The following is a 25,030-nucleotide window of genomic DNA, read 5'->3' on the forward strand; positions in this document are numbered from 1 at the left end:
ATTAATATATATTATTTTATTAGTTAAGCGCTGCTGTTTCAAAAAATGAGAAGTGTGGAAATTTTCTTTAAATTCTGTAGAAAAATTAAAAGAATTATTTAATTTTTTAAATATTATACCCTTCCAAACGTTATGAAATCCCACAAAAAACAGACGTCGCCTGTAAAAAAAGGCGGCAAGTACATAAACCATTTAGCATAAATAATATAGTAAAATTATCCAATTAAAAAAAGTAGTGTAATCCAAATATTAGGCAAGTCTATTTTTTCACCTTAACAAAAGTTAAATTTTTGAAAACAAAAGGAACAAAAAGTTACTTGCCGGGCCCGTAATGTCCATGCACAGTGAGAAATAGAATCGTCTGTGGTTCGGCTAACTTCACTCTGTATTTTAACATGAAATTTGCTGTACTACGCTATAGCTGAATCTCACACACGATTCAACTTCCCACTGTGTACGTATACAAAAATTATATAATAATTAATTATTCATTCATTTACTTGCCTGAATTTATGTGATCTCAATACTTTATGTTGCCGATTGATTGACTTACTTGCCTAATTTATTTGATCTTCATGCTTTATGTTGCCAGATATATTTATTAAGCAACCAGAAGAACTACTTCCTTTTCTGAAATATTTAACTGTAAAGTATTTTTTCAGATATTTTGTCTAAAATTCTTTTTCTGCAATATTTCGTTTTTAATGTATTATTTTTTATTTTAAAGTATTGATGTTTGATGTGTGGAAATATATTTACCTAAAAATTTTTAAAGTAACATTTGAGTTTAAAAAATGTTTGGTCTTATAGATTATTTTGTTCAGTGGAATCACTTCCAATTACTTGCCGTCTTTTTTTTACACGAAAGTGTTTTTTTGGGGTAGAAAGTGTTACTTCATGTCTTTATACTCTATACTCCCCACTCCAACGTTTTAGATATATATCACAATCGTTGTGGTTAATGAAAGAAAGGAAAAGAATAGGAGAAAAAGTAGTTTGAAAATAAAACTTAAATATATATATTTAAGTAATAAAATATTTTTTATTTTATAATTGTTTACAATACATTATCTTTATCTATCCATGAATTATGTGATTTATCAAAACCTAACTATTTTACAAAAACTTTATTTCCCTTTTTACGCAATATTTTCTCCACAAGATATACATTTTTATCTTTAACTTCTGACAATTCTTGCTCATAAAATGCTCCTTTAATATCATTATTACTCAAATCTTGCAACAGATAACTAACTGGATTAGTTTTTTGAATAACTTTTACTTTAAACACTTCAGTAGTCCAATTTGGTGTATATCCTTTCTCAAATAACATCTTATATTTACTTAAACGCACAAAATCACCAACTTTAAATTTTCCTGGAGCAGCAATTTTTATATTACTATACATTGTATTCAATAAATATGTTGAATTTTTTGCATTAATATTAATAGGTTTCATGCCAGTAGTATGATGTTTTCTTCTATTATAGTCGTTAATTATTGTTAGAAGAATATTTATCAATTTATAGCTTCCATTCATTGTAAATAATTTCCACATATCCTTTTTTAAAGTTCGATTAAAGCGTTCGACAATACTTGCTTTCATAATACTATATGTTGAATAATGATTGATTGTATGTTTCTTCATGAGATCTTGAAATGTTTTGTTATAAAACACTTTACCATCGTCAGTCTGTAAATTTTTTGGTTTTCTACTTTTCATAATTTTACCAAATGCTTTAGTCACTTCATTTCCTGTTTTTTTTATCGGTTCTGCCCATGCATATTTTGGAAAAGTTGAAAAAGTATCAATAACAACCAAAATATATTGATTACCCTTATTTTGATGAGTGTAAGCTCGCATATCAACTAAGTCTGCTTGCCATAAATCATCATATCCCTTTATTATTACTCGACGTCGTGGAAAATTTTTTCTTGCCGATCTATGAAGTTCTTTTACTAGTTGAGCTTTCTCCTTACTCATTGTAGATATTATTATTGTTGTTGTTGTTGTTTAATCAAAACTCTTTTCATTATTATTCTTCTTAAAAAAACAAAAATCCTTTTAAATTTACTCACGTTATCTATTCTCCTTTTTCATTGTTTTTTGCGTCAGGTATAATTTTTTTTAGTGGAATTGATCCTGAAGTCATTATTCCTGTTCCAAAGAAAGGTTGATGATTTTCCAATCTTAATTGATTTTTCAATTGTTTATTTTCATTATTTTGCGTGTTTGAGATTGATTTTAAATGATCAATTTGTTTATTCAATACTTCTTTTGGATTAGGTATAACTTTTAGTGGAATTGATCCTGAAGTTATTCCTGTTTCAGAGAAAGACTGATTTTCTTGTAGTAATTGTGTTTTCAATGGTTTATTAATATCTTTTAGTTTCTCATTAAATTCTTTCACAAGTGCATTTATTTTTTCATTAACTTCTTCCTCAGTCAATACTTTCGCTTTCTCATCAATTTTCATCTCTAAGGATTTTATTGTTTTTTCAAAATTATTTATCTCTAAATTAACTATTGTTCTTAAATCTTTAAAGGAATTACTTAATTTAGTCAATTCTTCGTTTGAATATGTTAAAATATCATTCTTTACTTTATTCAACTTGATATCATTCGTCTCGTTATGTATATTTATTTCATCAGAAAGATTTCTTATTTCAGTTAATATGTGATGGCGAAGATCTTTGAATTTTCCTTCAATTAGCGAATAAATTTTTTCAACATTTGTGATCTTGCTATTAAGTTGTGATAATATTTTAGTATTAAGATCTTGTAATTCACTTTGTATATGTTTACGAAGATCAACATCTTTTTCATTAATCTTTGAAAGTGTATTCTCATGAATATGTTGATAAATTTTATCATTGTTTTCCGAAATTAGATTATATAAATATTTTAAAGTAACAGCATCATTAATATCCTCTGGATTGAATACATTAATAATTTTTTTATTTTGAGCGTCGAAAGAACGTTCTGAATAATTGAAATTCATTGATATTTCTCTTTTTCTTTTATACTGTAAATGATCTTTATATCTACTACTATCACTAGTACCACCAAACTTATTAATAGACATTCTCACTACTTCTATAAAACGTTGCTTCATTGAGTTATGAACAAACACTGGCAAAATTTTTCAAGAATATAATGTTTTAAGGAATGACACCATCCTCGCGCATTTCTTCAATAATAGATATGATTTCATTATCATGATTAGTATGACCAGCGTTTTTTGATGCTATTAATAATTTCAATCTATCGACAAGTTCATTTGGATTGTCCCAGTAAACATAATCTTTTACATGATTATTTAATAACATTTTAGATGGTATCAATTGATTTTGATCGTTGTCATCATCTTCATCATCATCATCACAAGATAAATAATTTTTTTGTTTATATAAGGATGATTGAAATCCCCCCCCCCCCCCCCCCCCCGAAAATGATTGTGATCTTGGTCTTGTATTTAACTGTTTTGTAGAATTTTCCAAAAAAGAAGATGCTTTTACTCTTGAATGACTTTCAGACAAACTTGGTAATGTTTTAGCTACTCTTGTTCTTGATTGATTTTCAGATAAACCAGATAATGTTTTAGATGTTGTTGATTTTGTTGCGGATTTTTTCGTTATTAAATTAGAAATAATATTTTTATACTTACTGCCTCTACTACCTTTAATTTGATCTTCAGATGACCTATTTCGCCGATATGCATTAGTTTTTAATAATATTTTTTTATAATTTTTCTCATCATCCTTAGTGTATTCGTTCGGTTGTTTCATGAAAATAAGCTCGTGAAGCCCACGTGTACCAGGATATTTATTTTCACCAATAATAATATCATCATTTTCATCGGTATTAAATAATACATTTCCTAACATTAATTGATTCGAAATAGGATCCATATACACTCCATATGTACGATCAACGTCAACATTTTTATTATTATAAAATTTTTGAATATACTCAAAGGATAAATTTCCAATACTATTATCAGTATCGAAAAAACTTCCGGATCATCAACTAACATCGATTGGTTTGATTTTTCTGCAAGAGATTTATCTGACACATTTTCCAAACTTTCCTCCCCATTTTTTTCCTCTTCTTTTTTTCCTTTCTTTTTATCCACTTTAAATGTATTTTGCATATCTTCTTCTTCATCATCGTATTCTTCATTTTTAATCTTTTCTTTTTTCACTTGTAATGAATTATGAACTAACTTCTTGAATGGTTCAACTATGGGTTTATATGCATCTTCAACAGATTTTTCAGCATCTGCTACTCCCATTTTTAAGTCCTTATATTTTTTTTTAATCACTCGGCTTGCTTTAGCAATTTTAGCTAAAACTTTTTTATTGGTAGAATCCATGATTTTTTTTTTTACCGAACAATGTAATGTACACGCGTACACGAAATCAACTTATTTTCAAATCAAATATCTCCACTATTATAACACCCAGAACTGATCAAAATTTTTACGATAGCGTCCTTCAACACTTGAACTATCCTTATCTATTACCAAAAAGTTGTAATTATTTCGCCAACAATGATTACATAATTTTAAAAATGTTTCATAAGAGATGTCTGTATTTACATGATCGTTATATATATGTTTTAAATTTGTTCCATCTTGTTTGATTAAAATTAAAAAATTTGCATTATCACGAATTAAATGTTTTGGTATTTTTGCATATGTTTGACACAGATAAAAACTATCAATATTAGAATGCCTACCCATAGAAAAATATTCTTTCACAAGATTTTGTTTATTACATGCTATATCATCTAATATAAAAATAGAGTTTGGTAATGCATCATTTATCGATATAACATCGGTATTATTCGAATATGTAAAATAACCAATATTATTGATTGTTGACAAAACCTCTTCTAAATACTTATATTTAGGTTGTTGTAGAGATTTAGAATATACATAAATATTTTCAAATCTTAAACCATTTGGACTTTCTATTAAACTTAATAAAACATTAGTTTTACCACAATTTGATGGTTCACAAATAATTCCACGTATTGTATTTGGTAATAAAGCACCATGTCTACGTTGTTCTTTAATGGTTTATAGTCTAAATTATAAATTGGTATTGTTAAACGTTGTTTTATAAAACGCATTTTTTAAATTCATAATAGACAATTCATTAATTACACACAGCAGTAATGTTACTATGAGGAAAAAGATAAAAAATCACATATACAGGGACCGCCAGATAAAGTGGATCAGGCGAAAATGAGTCTAAAATCGCGATGGCGGACAATCGGTATATGATTGGTTGATTAGACAGAGAGGGAGAACAAGACGAATAAATGAATCGCTGTTACCCTCCCTCTGTCACTCCTATTGCCCTTCTTTCCCCCGCTGAATTCATTTGCCTCTTAAAGAGACAGAACTGGAAAAAGGAGAGAGAGAGAAACAATGTACTTCTCACTTCTTTCTCTTGCTCTCTCATACACACGCTCATTTATTATGCTTTTTATCAACACAGCCCAAAGTCGTACTCATTCAGCAGTGCTGCTAATAAACGAATATACTGAATTATTTTTAATTAAATCATTTCATATTTGCCATCTTTTCCGCACCACCTTGCGGTAGATAGCTAGGCGCGTTTTTTTTTTGAAGTGGTATCCCCGGCAGGCCTAATCCACTATCATAGTTTAACGCGGCAATTGCTCAAAGTTTCTCCCTCTTACTTCAATGAAGCGCTGGGCTCTTCGGCAAATATCCTGGGTTGCACGATGCACTATGTCCGACGTGAGTGTGCTGAAGGCCGCAACTATTACTTCACGTACCTCCGGTTCTGTACCCTCGCGTCGATGTTCCACTAGATTCTTTATGTGCCCCCACAAAAAGAAGTCTAGTGGATTTAAATCTGGTGATCGTGCTGGCCAATTGATAGGCCCACCCCTGCCGATCCACCTGTCCAGAAATTGCTGGTCCAACCGCATGCGTGCTAGCACATGGTAGTGCGCAGGAGCTCCGTCGTGCTGAAAGATAATTTCTTGCCGAATGTCGAGAGGCAAGTCTTCCAGCAGCAGCGGTAGGATCTCCTCAATAAACGTTGCATAAGCGTGTCCATCGAGTCTGCTCGGAAAGAATATTGGTCCGATCTACGAAACAATACAAAAGATTTATTATATTTGTAATTGCAAATTTAATATTGTGATAATTTAATGCTTCAAACATACATAGATTAAACTTACAACTTTGTCTCCTATCAGCCCCGCCCAAACATTGATACTCCACTTATACTGGAAGGCGCCGATCCTCATACCATGGGGGTTTTCTGTAGCCCAATGAATCGAGTTTCTACTATTAAATACACCATTGGGTGTAAAAGTCGACTCATCCGACCACAGAATTCGCTGGGTGAAGCGATTATCGCGCCTGTATTGGGCCAGAAATCCTAATTGACAAACAATAAAAGGATAAAAATAATATGAATTTATGTTGAAATTTAAGCTTAGGCTAAAACTTTGGCGATCATCTTACCTTCGCAGAAGCAAACTCTCGGCAGATAGTCTCTGGGCAACAATTGATGTACCCGCTGCAAATGATAGGGATGATAACCGTGTTTACGCAAAATGCGTCGTACGGTAGTGGCACTGATTCCGCACTCCGCTGAAAGTCGAGCGATACATATTTGCGGATTCTCGTCCACCCTTTGAAGCACCGCTTGGATGTTTTCGGAGCGCATTGGTCGCAAACTTTTGCTCAAATTCACCGATCCACTTCCCATGAACCGTCTCACAACTCTCAAAATTACGTTGTAATTTGGGTGACGCAGTAGAGGATACTTTTCTCTGTATAATCTTGCGGCCTCCCGCGCATTTTCCTTTGCTTCACCATAAGCCAACACCATGTTGCAATATTCCAATTGGCTATAACCCATGACTTTCTCTTAACGTTTAACACATGCTCATGATCTACCACAAACGCGATGAAAAGATGTTCTTTTGTTTTTCCAACGTTTCAATTCTTAACATATTTTCACCGCGTTTGTGGTAGATCGTGATCACGTGTTAAACGTTAAGAGAAAGTCATGGGTTATAGCCAATTGGAATATTGCAACATGGTGTTGGCTTATGGTGAAGCAAAGGAAAATGCGCGGGAGGCCGCAAGATTATACAGAGAAAAGTATCCTCTACGGCATCACCCAAATTACAACGTAATTTTGAGAGTTGTGAGACGGTTCATGGGAAGTGGATCGGTGAATTTGAGCAAAAGATTGCGACCAATGCGCTCCGAAAACATCCAAGCGGTGTTTCAAAGAGTGGACGAGAATCCGCAAATATGTGTCGCTCGACTTTCAGCGGAGTGCGGAATCAGTGTCACTACCGTACGACGCATTTTGCGTAAACACGGTTATCATCCCTATCATTTGCAACGGGTACATCAATTGTTGCCCAGAGACTATCTGCCGAGAGTTTGCTTCTGCGAAGGTAAGATGATCGCCAAAGTTTTAGCCTAAGCATAAATTTCAACATAAATTCATATTATTTTTATCCTTTTATTGTTTGTCAATTAGGATTTCTGGCCCAATACAGGCGCGATAATCGCTTCACCCAGCGAATTCTGTGGTCGGATGAGTCGACTTTTACACCCAATGGTGTATTTAATAGTAGAAACTCGATTCATTGGGCTACAGAAAACCCCCATGGTATGAGAATCGGCGCCTTCCAGTATAAGTGGAGTATCAATGTTTGGGCGGGGCTGATAGGAGACAAAGTTGTAAGTTTAATCTATGTATGTTTGAAGCATTAAATTATCACAATATTAAATTTGCAATTACAAATATAATAAATCTTTTGTATTGTTTCGTAGATTGGACCAATATTCTTTCCGAGCAGACTCGATGGACACGCTTATGCAACGTTTATTGAGGAGATCCTACCGCTGCTGCTGGAAGACTTGCCTCTCGAAATTCGGCAAGAAATTATCTTTCAGCACGACGGAGCTCCTGCGCACTACCATGTGCTAGCACGCATGCGGTTGGACCAGCAATTTCCGGACAGGTAGATCGGCAGGGGTGGGCCTATCAATTGGCCAGCACAATCACCAGATTTAAATCCACTAGACTTCTTTTTGTGGGGGCACATAAAGAATCTAGTGGAACATCGACGCGAGGGTACAGAAGCGGAGGTACGTGAAGCAATAGTTGCGGCCTTCAGCACACTCACGTCGGACATGGTGCATCGTGCAACCCAGGATATTTGCCGAAGAGCCCAGCGCTGCATTGAAGTAAGAGGTAGAAACTTTGAGCAATTGCCACGTTAAACTATGATAGTGGATTAGGCCTGCCGGGGATACCACTTCAAAAAAAAAACGCGCCTAGTTATCTACCGCAAGGTGGTGCGGAAAAGATGGCAAATATGAAATGATTTAATTAAAAATAATACAGTATATTCGTTTATTATCAGCACTGCTGAATGAGTCCGACTTTGGGCTGTGTTGATAAAAAGCTTAATAAATGAGCGTGTGTATGAGAGAGCAAGAGAAAGAAGTCAGAAGTACATTGTTTCTCTCTCTCTCCTTTTTCCAGTTCTGTCTCTTTAAGAGACAAATGAATTCAGCGGGGAAAAGAAGGGCAATAGGAGTGACAGAGGGAGGGTAACAGCGATTCATTTATTCGTCTTGTTCTCCCTCTCTGTCCAATCAACCAATCATATACCGATTGTCCGCCATCGCGATTTTAGACTCATTTTCGCCTGATCCACTTTATCTGGCGGTCCCTCTATATATATATAAATCATATTAAAAAAAAATTAGTTTCATTGAAATCTTTCACTGAATCATATGAGATTTCTTAAACAAAAAAAATAATTTTTTTCGAAAAATAACATTGAATTGTGGTTATATGTTATTAATAAAGAAAGGTAAAGGATTTGTTAATAGTGTAATAAAGAATCTTCCCTTTGAGCTTCACGTACCAGGATATCAATTTTGCGGACCCGGAACACGATTACGGGAAAGATTATCACGCGGTGAAAAAGGTATAAATCAACTTAATGCTGCATATCGAGAACATAAAATTGCATATTCTCAAAGTAAAGAATTATTGAAAAGACACGAAGCGGATAAAATTTTTGCAAAGAAGGCTAAAAAAATAGTTTTTTCTAAAGACACTAAATTTGGCGAACGACTTGCTTCAGCAGCAACTTGGGCTGCAATGAATGTAAAAAGAAAAGTAGGAATGGGTTTGAAAAAAAGAAAGAACACAAGAAAACTAAAAGTTGCAAAATGTGGTGGATTCTTACCTATTCTACCAATTTTGGGTGCATAGGATCATTAGTTGGAGGTGCAGCTGGTGTAGCGAATGCAGTGAATAAAGCAAAGCAGGCTCGTAAACAGTTGGATGAATTACAACGTCATAATAGAGCCATGGAAGGTCGTGGTCTTTATCTAACACCTTATAAACGTGGTAGTGGTATAAAGCATGGAAAAAAAAGTTAAGAGGGAGAAAAAGAAAAAAGAACTAATAAGCGGATTAACAACAAATTTTCAATTACTCGATATGTGTAAAAATATACAAAATTTTCGTGGCGTATTTATGCGCAATAAACTTCAACCGTTTCCATTCAAACATGAATGTGGAATTATCAATTTAGATAATTACGAAGGTTTAGGTACTCATTGGGTGAGTTATATTAAACATGGTAAAAACATAGATTATTTTGATTCTTTTGGAAATTTGCAGCCACCAATAGAATTAATACAGTATTTCCATCGTGATAAAAATGGGTACAATAAAGAAATAAAAATTGAATATAATTATAATAAATATCAGTCGTACAATCAAACAATATGTGGTCAGTTGTGTTAAATTTAAAAAAAAAATAATTAAATAATTAGAGTTGGTGTCTATATATATATTATTTTAATAATGAATTCTTTAACAATTACGCTTTCGGGTAATTCTTCAATATTGAACGCTAATTTTTATCCACCAATAGATATTAGTGATGAGAAATATGAGCTTGGCTTGATTGATTTGCATATCTTTAATACAATTCAAAATATAAATTCATCGAATAATACATTTTATTATGAAAAAAATAAAATTGAGGAAAAAATCGAAATTCCGCATGGATTGTATGAGCTTCGCGCTATTAATGAATATCTACAAGATGCTCTTTTTGATTAGTTAAATGATGATGATGCGGATAATAGTATAGATGATGTATTAATCATACGTGCTAATAATAATATATTGAAAAGTGAAATTAAATGTAAATATGATGTTGACGTTAGGGCCATTCCACGTCAAAACAGACAGATTTCGGAGTACAACACCGATTTTTTTTTTTTAAATATGTGTTAATATATAAGAAAATACAAGACTTTTAGCGCTAGTTTGAGTCAAAAATCTTTTTTCGTTTCGGAGATACGAGCTGTCAAAGTTTGCAGTTTTACTGTTTTTGGTAAAAACACGTAATCTTTGAAAATTTATATCTCCTAAACGAATAAAGATAGAAGACTCTGGCTGGAACGAGTGTACTCAGAAAGAATCATACTTTATTAAAAAAATATAAAAAAAGACAGTTTGTTTTAATTGGTTAAAACTATTAACAATTAAAATAAACATTTGAATTAACAAATGTGTTGTCATGCTCTGACAATTATAAAAAAATATCAGGAATGTTCCTTGGAATGTCCTCTACAAGGAAAAAAATTAAAACGCGTATACTCTCTTGGTGTTCATAGTGAAAAAAAATATTTTATCACGACGCGCTCGGCCAGAAGCGTCGTTCGAGCGGCGTAAACCGGTGAAGCGCATGCGTAACTGAGCGCGACTATCCTCTACATGTCGGAATCCATCAATCTATGAATAATGCGAGCTAATAACATGTTTTAATTGTTTGTTTATGTTTTTATAAATATTATAAATTAACAATATATTTATTATTATTCTGCTTTATAAGCAGTCGTTATTTATTTACAGAATAATTAGCAATAAGACATTTGAACATGGCATTGAATATACAAATTATATACTAATTTATATTTACATATTTTATTAAATTATGGCAGAAGAAAATATTATGAATATGAAATTTCTGTACTGAAAATATTTAACAAACTTTAACAATTGTATAATTATCTGATTGAGGAAAAGCTTTAGTTTGTAATTGTGTCTTTGAATCTATCGTTAAAAATGCACGATAATTTCAAGTTCCTTTAACTATTTTCACTTTTCAAAAAAATCTCGTACGAAGTGTTTTAATAAGCATTAAAATAATTTAAACGAGATTTTTTTGAAAAGTAAAAATAGTTACAGGAACTTGAAATTATCGTGCATTTTTAACGATAGATTCAAAGACACAATTACAAACTAAAGCTTTTCCTCAATCAGATAATTATACAATTGTTAAAGTTTGTTAAATATTTTCAGTACAGAAATTTCATATTCATAATATTTTCTTCTGCCATAATTTAATAAAATATGTAAATATAAATTAGTATATAATTTGTATATTCAATGCCATGTTCAAATGTCTTATTGCTAATTATTTTGTAAATAAATAACGACTGCTTATAAAGCAGAATAATAATAAATATATTGTTAATTTATAATATTTATAAAAACATAAACAAACAATTGAAACATGTTATTAGCTCGCATTATTCATAGATTGATGGATTCCGACATGTAGAGACTAGTCGCGCTCAGTTACGCATGCGCTTCACCGGTTTACGTCGCTCGAACGACGCTTCTGGCCGAGCGCGTCGTGATAAAATATTTTTTTTCACTATGAACACCAAGAGAGTATACGCGTTTTAATTTTTTTCTTTGTAGAGGACATTCCAAGGAACATTCCTGATATTTTTTTATAATTGTCAGAGCATGACAACACATTTGTTAATTCAAATGTTTATTTTAATTGTTAATAGTTTTAACCAATTAAAACAAACTGTCTTTTTTTATATTTTTTTAATAAAGTATGATTCTTTCTGAGTACACTCGTTCCAGCCAGAGTCTTCTATCTTTATTCGTTTAGGAGATATAAATTTTCAAAGATTACGTGTTTTTACCAAAAACAGTAAAACTGCAAACTTTGACAGCTCGTATCTCCGAAACGAAAAAAGATTTTTGACTCAAACTAGCGCCAAAAGTCTTATATTTTCTTATATATTAACACATATTTAAAAAAAAATCGGTGTTGTACTCCGAAATCTGTCTGTTTTGACGTGGAATGGCCCGTTAGTAAAAAAAATAATATAGGAAAATTGTTGGATTTTTCGGAAAAAAGAGGAGTCCTCAAAGCTAATGAATTACATGCATCTGACATGCCTGTGAATATATTGAAAATAAATATTATACGAATAATGACGAATATAACTGCAGGAGCCTACAATAATGGTGAACTTGTGCACACTATTCATGAATTTTTTCCAAACGTTGAGCCGGGATATAAAATCTCGAAAACACCAAATAATGACATTTATCTGCCGATAATCGTGAAGGTAATTGATAATTTAACTGTTTCCATTGTCGACCAAGATAACGATATTGTAGATCTCAGTGGTGAAGATATTAAAATTAGACTCCATCTACGAAAATGTTAATTTACAACAAAGATTTTACATATAAATTACAATCTCCACGAACTTCAGGAATTAGTTGGAATAAAACTTCGAAATCAACACAACAACGACGAGGACGACGAAGAAATATCAAAAAACGACAGAGTAAGCTGAATATTAAAAATAAAAAGTTTTTAAAATCAATTGGTTTAAAAGTGTTGAAATAAGAAGAAATAATGGTTGATTTATTAAACTTTATCGAAACACCTCATTACGATAACCGTATCAATAACATTGAAATACACTCTTACAATCCATATGTGAGTTCATCACTCAACCACAACGACGAAATACGCATTCCTATCCAACAACAGGACCTCGTTGTGTTACCAAGCGAAAGTTTCTTGTTTATTGAAGGAGATGTATATGCAATCGCTGCTAATAATGCCACTATTGATGAGAATAAATTGTTCTTGGATTCAAATGGAGTTGCTTTTTTGTTTAATGAAATACGTTATGAATTGAATGGTGTTGAAGTGGATCGTTGTAAAAATGTAGGTATTACTACTACATTGCGAAACTATGCATTATTATCATCACATGAGAGTACAACTTTGAAATCAGCATCGTTTGATATTAATAGTAAAAATCCAATTAAGAATTTCCAATACTTCAGCTTTTGCATACCGCTGAACAAATTAATGGGATTTTTTGATGATTATAAACGTGTTATCGTAAATGCACGTCATGAACTCATACTAATAAGATCGCGCAATGATTCTAATGCTGTTTATTGTACAATGGATAATATTAATGTTAAAGTAGACTTAGTACTATCGAAAATTCAGTGGAAAATACCTCATATTACGTTGGAAGAATATACAAAATTACAATTTTTAAACATTATTGAAAAAGATCATCCTATTACAATGACGTATCGTTCATGGGAATTGTATGAATATCCTGTGCTTCTCAAAACTCAAAACCATTCTTGGTCAGTAAAAGTTTCAACAAAATTAGAAAAGCCACGTTTTATAGTATTTGCATTTCAAACCAATAGGAAAGATAATGTAAAGAAGAGTATGGCTAAATTTGATCATTGTAATTTGAGAAATTTAAAATTATATTTAAATTCCGCATCATATCCCTACGATAAATTAAATCTTAGTTTTGCCAATAATAACTATGCTATTTTATATGATATGTATTATAAATTTATTAATTCGTATTATAATACTGAATCAAAGTATATTATGCCTATGCTTAATTTCGAAAATTTTATAGACTATGGTCCATTTGTTGCGATTGACTGTTCTCATCAAAACGGATCAATTAAAAGTGGTACTGTAGATATTAAGATAGAATTTGAGTGTGATTCTAATATACCTGAGAATACTAGCGCATATTGTTTAATTATTCATGATCAGATTATTGAATATAAACCATTAAGTGGTATTGTACGTAAATTAATATAAAAAATGATGATGTAATATGTATTTTCTTCATGAGAAAAGATAGGTAAAAAAATGTCTTGAATATGTAATATTTATTCATGTTTTAAATACAATATATTTATGTTTAGATATATATTTACGTGTTTTTTTTATGATTAAATCATTCTCTTTTTCATCATTGATACTATTAACTTCATTCTATTCCGTATTCATTCTCAATACAACATTTGATAAAATTACGATCTTCGTCATTGTCAATTAAAAAATAATATGTGTCTACAGCACTGTATCCATCCTGTAAAAAAAATCAGTTTCGATTATAAAAAGAAATTGATATTAAAAAAAAAAAATTTTTAATATTTTCTCTTTTATATTTACCGTCCGCATTATATGCTCTGGACTTAAAAATTTGTAATAAACTCCAAATTTATAATAACGGAAAAATTGCTGTAGATTATTATCGGAATAAAATGTAATAATTTTCATCAATATCTCCATATCTTCAGATTTTAATTGACTTAATTCATAAGGTATATTAAAAGTTTTATCATTTATATTAAAATTCACATTTTTAGTATGGTCATTTATCTATGAACAGAAAAAAATATTTATGTATAAAATTATTTGCATATAATGATTTTTTACTTACTAGCTTTCGAAAATTGATTTCATCATTTTCCTTCACTAACTGATATATCCCAATACCAGATCTATAATAAAACATTTTATCATCAGACAAATCGCTAAGCCATAACTCTATTAAAAATTCTAATTCATTGATTATACACCGCTGTTCATTGTTAAATATTTCCGTTGATAAATTGACAATTGTACCATCAATCAACATAAATGCCATTTTTTAAAGAAAAAAAAAATGTAAAAACAAAAATATATACACACATACACAAACTTTTATTTCTCTCTTTCAGAAGAGGTTCAACAAGTTAATGTGAGGAAGAGAGGGAGAAAGGTCAAAGGAGAAAAAATGATTAAAGAGTAGGCTTTGTGGAATGGGTAAACTAGATTGTTTGAGCTAGAACTGAGTTTTTTATCTACGGTCATATACTATTATACTTGACAATTTTTCCCCATATTCTTGTAGTAAGATTTAGGATAAGAAGGAGTAGGGAGAAGGATGAATATAGTGCAAAGGAAGTAGAGGGGAAAGAGTAGGGATATACCACCTACTTTATATATATAGTAATTCAATACCACTTTTTCCTCACTCTATCAATTAAAACGATAGCTGTGTGTGTTTTAGTAAAGAATAAAGTATAGAGAAAAATAATTCTACTACATACATCATCATGAAGTGGTTGGAAGAGATTAACAATATTCTCAGTAGCATGAAATCGTATTTGCCTAATATAAGATGGTCTGATTTAAACGAAGGTGAATATATAATCAACGATATAAAAAATGTGAAAACTAAACTTGGTGATAAAATAATTTTTGAATTGAATAATGATTATTCGCTATTTCTACCAATGAGGTTGCAAAATATTCTTATGTGCAATGATCAGGATTTATTGAATAAATTGATAAACATTTTGCATGAATGTAAAAAAGATATAGTCATGTATGTTGATTCTACAAAAAGTATGACTCTAAATATATTGACGAAAAAGCGAGTTATTAATAAGAACAACTGTCGACAAAGTAAAGTAAACGTTGAAAATGGTGACGACGACGACGACGATTGTGACAACGGTGGTGCTGATGATGATGATGATGATGATGATAATGATGATACAGCAGAGGATGACACAGAAGAGGTAGAATACATCAATCCCGAAGACGAAGTATTGCTATATGAGGAAAATAAGAATAAAATTGTTGAAGAAAATAAAAATAATTCTATTGCTGGAAAATATCGTAAGAGGAATGCAAAAACTGTATTATCAAGAAATAAACCATCGTCATCGGTAAAAAAACAAAAAAAATAAAGATAAATTAAAAAATATCTGATTATTAAGACATACTATTTTTTCTTATGTAATATTGATTCAAACAGATACATTAATATATATGTCTATAATCAATGTATGTAATTTTTTTCACTTTATCAATGTAAATCACACACGCATAATCTAAAAAATATATATAATAAATTCTATTCAAGTTTTAAATTACTTAATCTCTTTTTCCTACTCCTCCTCACTCCCCCCTTTCCTTTCTTTTTACTTACTCTTAGAAAACTAACTTAAGATGTTGATGGTGGTGGTGGTGGTGGTGGTGGTTGTGGTGGTGGTGGTTGTGGTTGTGAAGAAGATGGAATTGTTAATTCCGATGATATTGATGGTTGTGGTGAAGGAGATGAAATTGGTAATTCCCATAATATTGGCGATGGTTGCGAATGAAATTCAAATGATAGCCATCGTGGCATTGGTGTTGGTGGTCGTGGAGGTGGAGTTGGTGGATTTATTAAAGGTAATGATTCTTCTGGTATTTCCAGCGAAGGTAATGGTTCTTTTTCCAATAGTTCCAATGATGTTGTATCATACGTTGGTATGTTCCATAGATTCACCATGTTCAACTTTATACAGTAATATTCAGTGATAGACTGAATCAAAACCGTAAAGCTATGGATTTTCATCCTATAGGTCTGATCAAAGAGCTACAGAATTCATTTACTTAATATTTTGCCGAATTAATCAGCAGTAAAACTAAATTTGAAATTATTCAATTAAATCACTGTTCACAGCAGTAATTCGTAGAACTTGCTCACTTATTATATCTTAATTCACAGTTTTAACTTGTCCATGCAACAGCAGCAGCGATGCATAATGTTTCTCTTTTATCACACATTTATACGTCAGCTTCTTATCATAAACGGCAGAAGTTTAGATAGGTAAAGAGGAAAAAGCTGACATAATTTTACATGATTAATGAATTTTCTCTCTTCTCTCATTCCTTTGTTTTCACATGATTTTTCATTGGGTATTATCACACTTTTTCTCTCATGAAGAGAAAAAGGTAGAAAAGCTATATTTCTCCTCTTTCATTTTTTTTTCTTCACTTGATTTTTGTGATTGAGATTATCACACTCCTCATTGAAGGAAGAAGAGGAAAGAAGGAGCTACACGTGTTTTTGGATGTGCAATATCACATAAAAATCTATGTTATTAACGAAAAACATTTTTTTTTTAGATTAACAGGATGGAACGTACGCATATCTGGAAATTAGCAGTATTTAATCCCCTCTCTCTCTCTCCCTCACCATCTCTATCTTTCACTCTTTCACAAAAAAAATTTCCTAAAAGGAGTGTCTAACGCATGCACACGCGTGATGACCTTGTGAGAGAGAGAAAAAAATTTTTCAGTGGCGGTGGGATTCGAACCCACGAGTATCCTACACAATCGTAGGGGGACTTTATACTGGTTTCTTTTATACCAGTGCCTTAGACCGCTCGGCCACACCACCTTACAAGTATGAACCATTAGTTCACAGTATCTTTTAGAGTAACACAGAGGTAGGGACAAAAAAAACTCTACCTCGCTCCCGGCAATACCGACGCCCCCCCCCCCCCCAAACTTTTTTTATACATACTTTTCAATATACCACCCTATCACAGCCCGGGCTGCAGCGGGGGCTGGGGCCCTCGCGCGCACGACAGCCGCGCCGCCACGGGCCTACAAAATTCGCCGACAGGCGTCGCCACTAACTAAAATTTACTAGACTCGCCGCCAGGCGCCGCCACCTAAAAATTTACTATACTCACCGCCAGGCGGCGCCACTAACATCTAGTGGAAAAAGTACGTTCTGAAATTTACCCCCCTCCCCTACATCTAGGGAAAAAGTTTGTTCAAAAATACGTACACCCGATGCGGTGACATAGATATACTACTTATCTTCTTCTATTGACTGGTAATCATTTGAGGAAGGAGGGAAAGGATGACCTTTTTCGTCTTTTGTACGAAAGTATACATCGATCAAGATGGCACTTAAAATGGACTTATCATAAATGTTAACTCTGGCAAAGAAAGACAATTAATCAATAATTTTACAGATTTTCAGATCAATCAGAATATTTTATAATTCTTTAGGTCATGAATAAAAGCTTCGATCTGTATAAAACAATATCTATACTTTATGTACTAAAAAGATGCCAATCGCTTGAGCGGCATGTAAAACGGTTGTATTGAAAGAAATGTGTAGATCTCGTTTTTCTCACTGCAACTATAGCACCGTAGACTTACTGTTCACTATATCCCACAAAAAACAAGCTTCGCTTGTAAAGAAAGAACGGCAAGTACATAATTCGTATATAGCATAATTAATATAGTAATAGAAAATATTTTAATTAAAAAAAAAATAGTGAAATCCAAATGCTAGGCAAGTATAAATTATTGTTACCATGATGAAAGTTAAAATTTGCAAAAAGGAAAATAGTAACACAAAAATTACTTGCCGGTGGCCCGTTGTATGCAATCGTATTAAATAGCCACATTTTTAACTTATGAGAAGTAACACTTAAATTGCAAGATAGCAACTTACACTTGAATATTTCGGCCTAGCAAGTAATTTTTGTGTTACTATTTGCCTTTTTCCAAATTTTAACTTTCATCATGGTGACAATAATTTTTACTTGCCTAGCATTTGGATTTCACTATTTTTTTTAATTAAAATATTTTATATTACTATATTAATTATGCTAGATACGACTTATGTACTTGCCGTCCTTTCTTTACAAGCGAAGCTTGTTTTTTGTGGGATCTTATAACGTTTTGTAAGAATATAGAAGTTCAAACTAATCAATTATTTTCCGTATTCAATCTTACAAAATATTTTCCAATGTTCTCATCGTTCCATAATGTAAAGTTTTAATTCAAAATATTAATTTATTATTCTATTAAATAAAATACAAAATATTATAATGATAAATTCTTATCATAGTTACACTTTTAAAGGCTTTTAACATAGTATTCACAATAACTGTTTGAAATATATTTCCAACATTTTTTACCTAAAATCACCTTAAAGCCTTTCGCTTTCAAGAATATGCTTCTAAATTTACCTTAAATCCACCTTTTTCTTAGATGCTACTCTCACTATCAGTTTTGCATTATGGTTCTTTCTCTGATAAACTAGTGCCATTTATTTATTCTTTTGATTAATATAAACTGTAAAATATATACCAGTTAATACAATGGAAGCCTAAGTTTTTTAAGTGTACTGCTTTCAGTTTCCTGAAGCTACACACTGTATGCTCTATTGCATGTGAAATATTGAAATAATGAATCCCTTTCATATTTACACATCTACATGATTTTGTTATAATTTTCATCAACTATATGAGTTCTAAATCCAAAATTGTATGCCCAAAATCACCTGCAAATCCTTCCCTCTCAAGGATTTTCTTATGAATTTACTCATTTTTCCACCTTTTCCTTAGCTGTCACCCTCAATATCAACTTTGCATTATGGCACTTTCTCGAGCACATTAGTACCATATATATTTTCCTTTCATTAATATAAACTAGGAAATACACCAACTCCTGCAATGGATGCCTCTCTTTTTTAGATATACAGTTCTCAGCTTCCTAAATTTATTCACTGTATGCTCCATCACATGTAAAATATTGCAAACATGAATTCTTTTCATATTTACAGATCCACATGATTTTGTTATAATTTTCATCAACTATGTGATTTTTAATTCTAAAATTGTATACCCAAAATTATCTACTAGCCCTTCACTTTTAAGGATTTGCTTAGAAATTCATCCCTTTTTCTTAACTGTTACTCCAAATATCAACTATGAATCAGGGCCCTTTTTCAAGCAAACTAGTGCTATTTGTATTTTCCTTTCATCAATATAAACTAGAAAAGACACAAATTAATGCAATAGAAGCCTCTATTTTAGATATATTGCTTTCATTTTCCCAAATTTATTCACTGTATTATGTATCGCATGGAAAACATTAAAATGATGACTTCATTTCATTGTTTCACTTCCAGATGATGTGTTCATTATACTTATTATTTAATTGAGTTAAATATATTTCAAAAAGTTTATGCCCAAAATCACCTGCAAGCCTTTCATTATCAAGAATTGGCCTCCAAATTTGTTAATTTCTCCACCTTTTCCTTAGATTTAACTCTCACCATTAACTTTGCATTATGGCTCTTACTATGGCAAACTGATATTATTTCTGATTTCATCTATTTAATATTACAACTCAAGCCTGCACAATGACACAATAAACACGTTATTATAAATCAATCAAATAAAATCTCACTAAGTTCCAAAAAATATATTACATATTATATTATAAAACTCAATGTTATACTTATAAGAAATTAAATAATTTTTTTGCAGATAATAATAATTTTTTTCTACTCTGATTAGGGAAGCGTAGATAAATATTTGGTTTTAATACTTTTTTTCTATTATAATTGAAAATTAAGTAGCGATTAGCAAATATTCATCTACTTTTCTTTAATCGTAGTAATAAGAAAGTTTTATTGTCTCCTGGATAATTGTTTGTATATATGATATAACCTATCGGACAGTTAAATTCCACATCAGTTTAAAGAAAAAACAGTTTGTGCGAAACAGTGTCAGAGTAGGCTCCAGTCATGTGGTCGGGTGGGAAGGTTTTTCCAAAAATAAACGTCAAAACACAATTTAAAAAGGGAAGGAAGTCTTCATTCAAAAAATAAATAATTATATACAAAGGTTTACAAATGTACAGAAAAGCCACGAAGCTTAAACTATCGAATTCCTAGGGAATTTGTCCCCGCCAAATTCTACGGAATTTCTTCCCAAGAATCGTAGGAACTAAAACTCCCTAGGAAGTACGCGGACTTAATTTCTCCGGGACTGGACAATTTCCCTGGGGTATTCCCCAACAAAATCCCCAGCCGCGGAGAGAAGCAAAGGTGGAGAAGAGGTGTTAGGGAAGAGGAAGTCCCTTTATTCCGCAGCCGCCTTCTCCACGAGCTTTAGTGCCTCCGAGCCACCCCTACCCCTAGGATGAGTCAACCCCTCCCACTACCCGATTCTTTCGATGGCCCTGGATTTGAGGTTCGGAACACTGGGTCCAATGTAATCCTCGGAGGCAGAGTGGAAGGGAAGGAGAGGGTTTAATTTCTCCCGGGAAGTCCCCGGAGAAATCTCCCTTAGGAGGAAGGAGATTGCCGCAGAGGGGTAGTCCCCTCTTGGTAGGCGGTGGGTGGTTGGGTGATACTTACCAAGTATTCGACCCGTTGAGTTCGCCTGGTGGAGGCGCTGCCGTTGAGGCGTCAAAAATGCCGGTGAGGCGAGTTGCCGTGAAGGCCAAAAAATTAGGCAAGCGTTGCTGCGGTTGCTGCGGTTGCTGCTGTTGTTGCTGCGGTCGAGCGTGGTTGGGCTGCGATGGGTCCTTATGAAGGACCCATCTAAGTAATTGCGCGGCACGAAACTTGCCAGCAAGAGAGCTGCTCGTGGCGCTGGCCGCCTAGCGGCCAGGCGCGCAAGTTGTGCGCTGCCGAATCCGCGACGGTCAAAGGCGGTACATACTAGATTGTCCGAAAACTTTTGTAGAAGTGAGTCGACTACCTATATGACTAGTGAATATGGCCGAAATCTAGTAATATATTGCTATAATGTCGTAAGGCATTTATTGTAGTATTCATTTAGATATCAAGATGAGAAAAAGATAATTGAATAATCTTCAAGATAACGTCAATTTAAAGAAGCAGAAGAAAAAACTGCAAAATAAATGTAATTAAGAAAAACTATGGATCTTAGATAAGTAAAAACGTTTGAATAATTTAAAGTATTTATATATTGAATTTACTAGTGTTACTTTGTGGAAATATATTTTGTACAAATATGATTTAGGTGTTTGTGGCTTTCGCAAAGGATTAAAGAAATGCAGCATAAATGTTTATCAGAATAATAATGAGAGACGAGACAAAAATGACTGATAAGTGTAATTAAAATATTCATGCGTACTTTATTGACATATATGTCATCTGGTATAACTTTTACTGCTACGATGTTCATATTAATTATGATTTTATGATGAGAAACGCATGGGTCAAAGAAGGCAATACTTCTTACAAGGTAAATGTAAACAATTTGCAAATGTATTATACTTTCAATTTCAAATATAAAACTGTGTCTTAACTGTTTAGTTGATTAATTATTTAGATATTACTTTTATCGCTGGAATGATATCTTGCTCATATCTACGATGAGCAGAAATAAGAAGATATGAAGGACTTTCGACTAATCCCATCCATGTAAATTGCTTCCTTTGGCACAGAGTTTATGGTTAGTAATCGCAAGGTATATGTAATTTTTATTACAGTGTTTATTAATTCAAAGTTACTTTTAATTTGCTTAGCTTAATGAGTTTATATATTAAATATGGTCTGCTTTGGTTTTTCAGATATTACTGAGCAACTGAAGTGGAACTTTTATCAAATAACCTATTCAAGGATTATAATAAATATATAGAGTATGGATATATATATAATTATTAATAATCATACGCTGCAAGATTTGTACAGATGACAAGTGTCTTTATAACAGTGATTTTGCAATACTTAATTAGAACAAGTTCAAGCAAAGTTAAATTATACAAGTTAATATTGAAATTTTATCATTTTCACTATTATTAAATATATTTAATAGATATACAATATGCAGGGCGTACCACTTAAAATGCTCCAGAACATAGATACAAAAAGACGCGTACCTCTTCAACTATAAGAGATATTCAATGTTTGCACAGGACTTTTTCGAAACCTTTTGTTATTTGCTTCCAAAAGGGTCATATGAAAAAATTGAATATCTCTTATAATTAACGCAATACACGCTTTTTGTATCTATGCTCTGGGGCATTTAAGTGGTACGCCCTGCATATTGTATATCTATTAAATATATTTAATAATAGTGAAAATGATAAAATTTCAATATTAACTTGTATAATTTAACTTTGCTTGAACTTGTTCTAATTAAGTATTGCAAAATCACTGTTATAAAGACACTTGTCATCTGTACAAATCTTGCAGCGTATGATTATTAATAATTATATATATATCCATACTCTATATATTTATTATAATCCTTGAATAGGTTATTTGATAAAAGTTCCACTTCAGTCGCTCAGTAATATCTGAAAAACCAAAGCAGACCATATTTAATATATAAACTCATTAAGCTAAGCAAATTAAAAGTAACTTTGAATTAATAAACACTGTAATAAAAATTACATATACCTTGCGATTACTAACCATAAACTCTGTGCCAAAGGAAGCAATTTACATGGATGGGATTAGTCGAAAGTCCTTCATATCTTCTTATTTCTGCTCATCGTAGATATGAGCAAGATATCATTCCAGCGATAAAAGTAATATCTAAATAATTAATCAACTAAACAGTTAAGACACAGTTTTATATTTGAAATTGAAAGTATAATACATTTGCAAATTGTTTACATTTACCTTGTAAGAAGTATTGCCTTCTTTGACCCATGCGTTTCTCATCATAAAATCATAATTAATATGAACATCGTAGCAGTAAAAGTTATACCAGATGACATATATGTCAATAAAGTACGCATGAATATTTTAATTACACTTATCAGTCATTTTTGTCTCGTCTCTCATTATTATTCTGATAAACATTTATGCTGCATTTCTTTAATCCTTTGCGAAAGCCACAAACACCTAAATCATATTTGTACAAAATATATTTCCACAAAGTAACACTAGTAAATTCAATATATAAATACTTTAAATTATTCAAACGTTTTTACTTATCTAAGATCCATAGTTTTTCTTAATTACATTTATTTTGCAGTTTTTTCTTCTGCTTCTTTAAATTGACGTTATCTTGAAGATTATTCAATTATCTTTTTCTCATCTTGATATCTAAATGAATACTACAATAAATGCCTTACGACATTATAGCAATATATTACTAGATTTCGGCCATATTCACTAGTCATATAGGTAGTCGACTCACTTCTACAAAAGTTTTCGGACAATCTAGTATGTACCTCTAAGGCCAGTAGGCGCGCAGACGCGCCGCGGAGAGAAGGAGACAGAGTGAGCGGCTAGACGCTGGGGTCTAGCCGTCACTCTGAGCGCAAGAGAGAAAGGGAGATATAACGAAAAATGAGGAATCTATTTCTCGACATTTTCCGTTCCTCCCGATCTCTAACACAGTTAAACATGCATTTTGTTAATGATTTCAACATCTGGAAGTTTAGCATATGATTTTCAAATACCTTAACAATTTCTTGCAATTAATATGCTCCTGATAATCATTGATGCACATAAATGTTGAAAGTATACATCTTCTTCGCACAGTATTGAAAATATGTAAATATTAATTTTACTTCATCCAGTCAGCTCTATCCTCAAAAACTCAAATAGAAATATTCTATCTTAATTTATCTGAAAAAGGAATTTCACAAAGTACCACAGAGTATACTAACATCCTGTATTATAAAATATAATGTTATACTTATCTAATAATTGTCAACTCCTTATGTCATTATTATTCCAATATATTTGTCATTTTACAAATTAAATTCATTCACTAACATAACAATGAACAACCTCACTGCATTAAATATACATAACCTTACATTACTATTGACAGTTAACATGTCGCCGGATTAATTATATCGATTACATCGATTTATTTGCCAGTTCACAACTATAATTTCTTCGTTGAGTATAGTTTGTTGGAAGCGATGTGAAAATGACGTCACTTTCCTTATCGGCCAACTTCAGCCCGAGACATACTGAATCAGCCCGGGACATACATAGCGACCAACTTCAGCCCGAGACATACAAAATCAGCCCGGGACATACAGAACTCGGGAAGAAAGAACGGAGAAGAATTTCAACTTCGGCATATATATAGCTAACAGAGTATGAGGTCTCTGGATTGCGTGAACCAATTTAAATGTTTATGGGCTCAAATAAAAGGTTTTTCAATACTATTTTAAGTAAAGCTTTACTTAAATCATGACAGTTGATCATTCATAGAAATAAATCGGTTTGAAAATTGGGACGGCTAAACT

General features: G+C 32.1%; 4 protein-coding genes across 4 annotated transcripts in view; 1 reads left to right on the top strand and 3 right to left on the bottom strand.

Moving 5' to 3' along the window:
- The window catches only part of LOC136779621 (leucine-rich repeat-containing protein let-4), a 1,178,420-nt gene that overhangs the window by 1,070,890 nt on the left and 82,500 nt on the right, over window positions 1-25,030 (bottom strand). The gene's annotated exons all lie outside the window — the stretch shown is intronic.
- Window positions 2,085-3,116, bottom strand: LOC136772380 (uncharacterized protein PF3D7_1120000-like). Its single transcript, XM_066725328.1, has one exon. It carries the CDS (start codon window positions 3,114-3,116, stop codon window positions 2,085-2,087), a length of 1,032 nt encoding a protein of 343 aa, XP_066581425.1.
- LOC136772389 (uncharacterized) lies at window positions 3,163-4,376 on the bottom strand. Its single transcript, XM_066725339.1, has 3 exons — window positions 3,974-4,376; window positions 3,543-3,881; window positions 3,163-3,368 (listed from the first exon to the last, which is right to left on the bottom strand). The coding sequence occupies exons 1-3, from the start codon at window positions 4,374-4,376 to the stop codon at window positions 3,163-3,165; spliced, it is 948 nt and encodes a 315-aa protein (XP_066581436.1).
- LOC136772396 (uncharacterized) lies at window positions 12,782-14,020 on the top strand. The gene has a single exon (XM_066725351.1). The coding sequence runs from the start codon at window positions 12,782-12,784 to the stop codon at window positions 14,018-14,020; it is 1,239 nt and encodes a 412-aa protein (XP_066581448.1).

This window comes from Prorops nasuta, unplaced genomic scaffold, assembly GCF_024137725.1.
Source record: "Prorops nasuta isolate Cenicafe-Biocafe unplaced genomic scaffold, Cenicafe_Pnas_1.2 PNAS00001, whole genome shotgun sequence".
NCBI lineage: Eukaryota > Metazoa > Arthropoda > Insecta > Hymenoptera > Bethylidae > Prorops > Prorops nasuta.

Coding starts and splice junctions, on each gene's coding strand:
- LOC136772396 (XM_066725351.1), top strand. CDS start 12,782: ATGGTTGATTTATTAAACTTTATCGAAACACCTCATTACGATAACCGT.
- LOC136772389 (XM_066725339.1), bottom strand. CDS start 4,376: ATGGATTCTACCAATAAAAAAGTTTTAGCTAAAATTGCTAAAGCAAGC. Junction 3,882..3,973: donor ATTGGAAATTTATCCTTTGA/GTATATTCAAAA, acceptor AATTAATGTTAG/GAAATGTATTATTTAATACC. Junction 3,369..3,542: donor AGTAGCTAAAACATTACCAA/GTTTGTCTGAAA, acceptor ATGATGATGAAG/ATGATGACAACGATCAAAAT.
- LOC136772380 (XM_066725328.1), bottom strand. CDS start 3,116: ATGAAGCAACGTTTTATAGAAGTAGTGAGAATGTCTATTAATAAGTTT.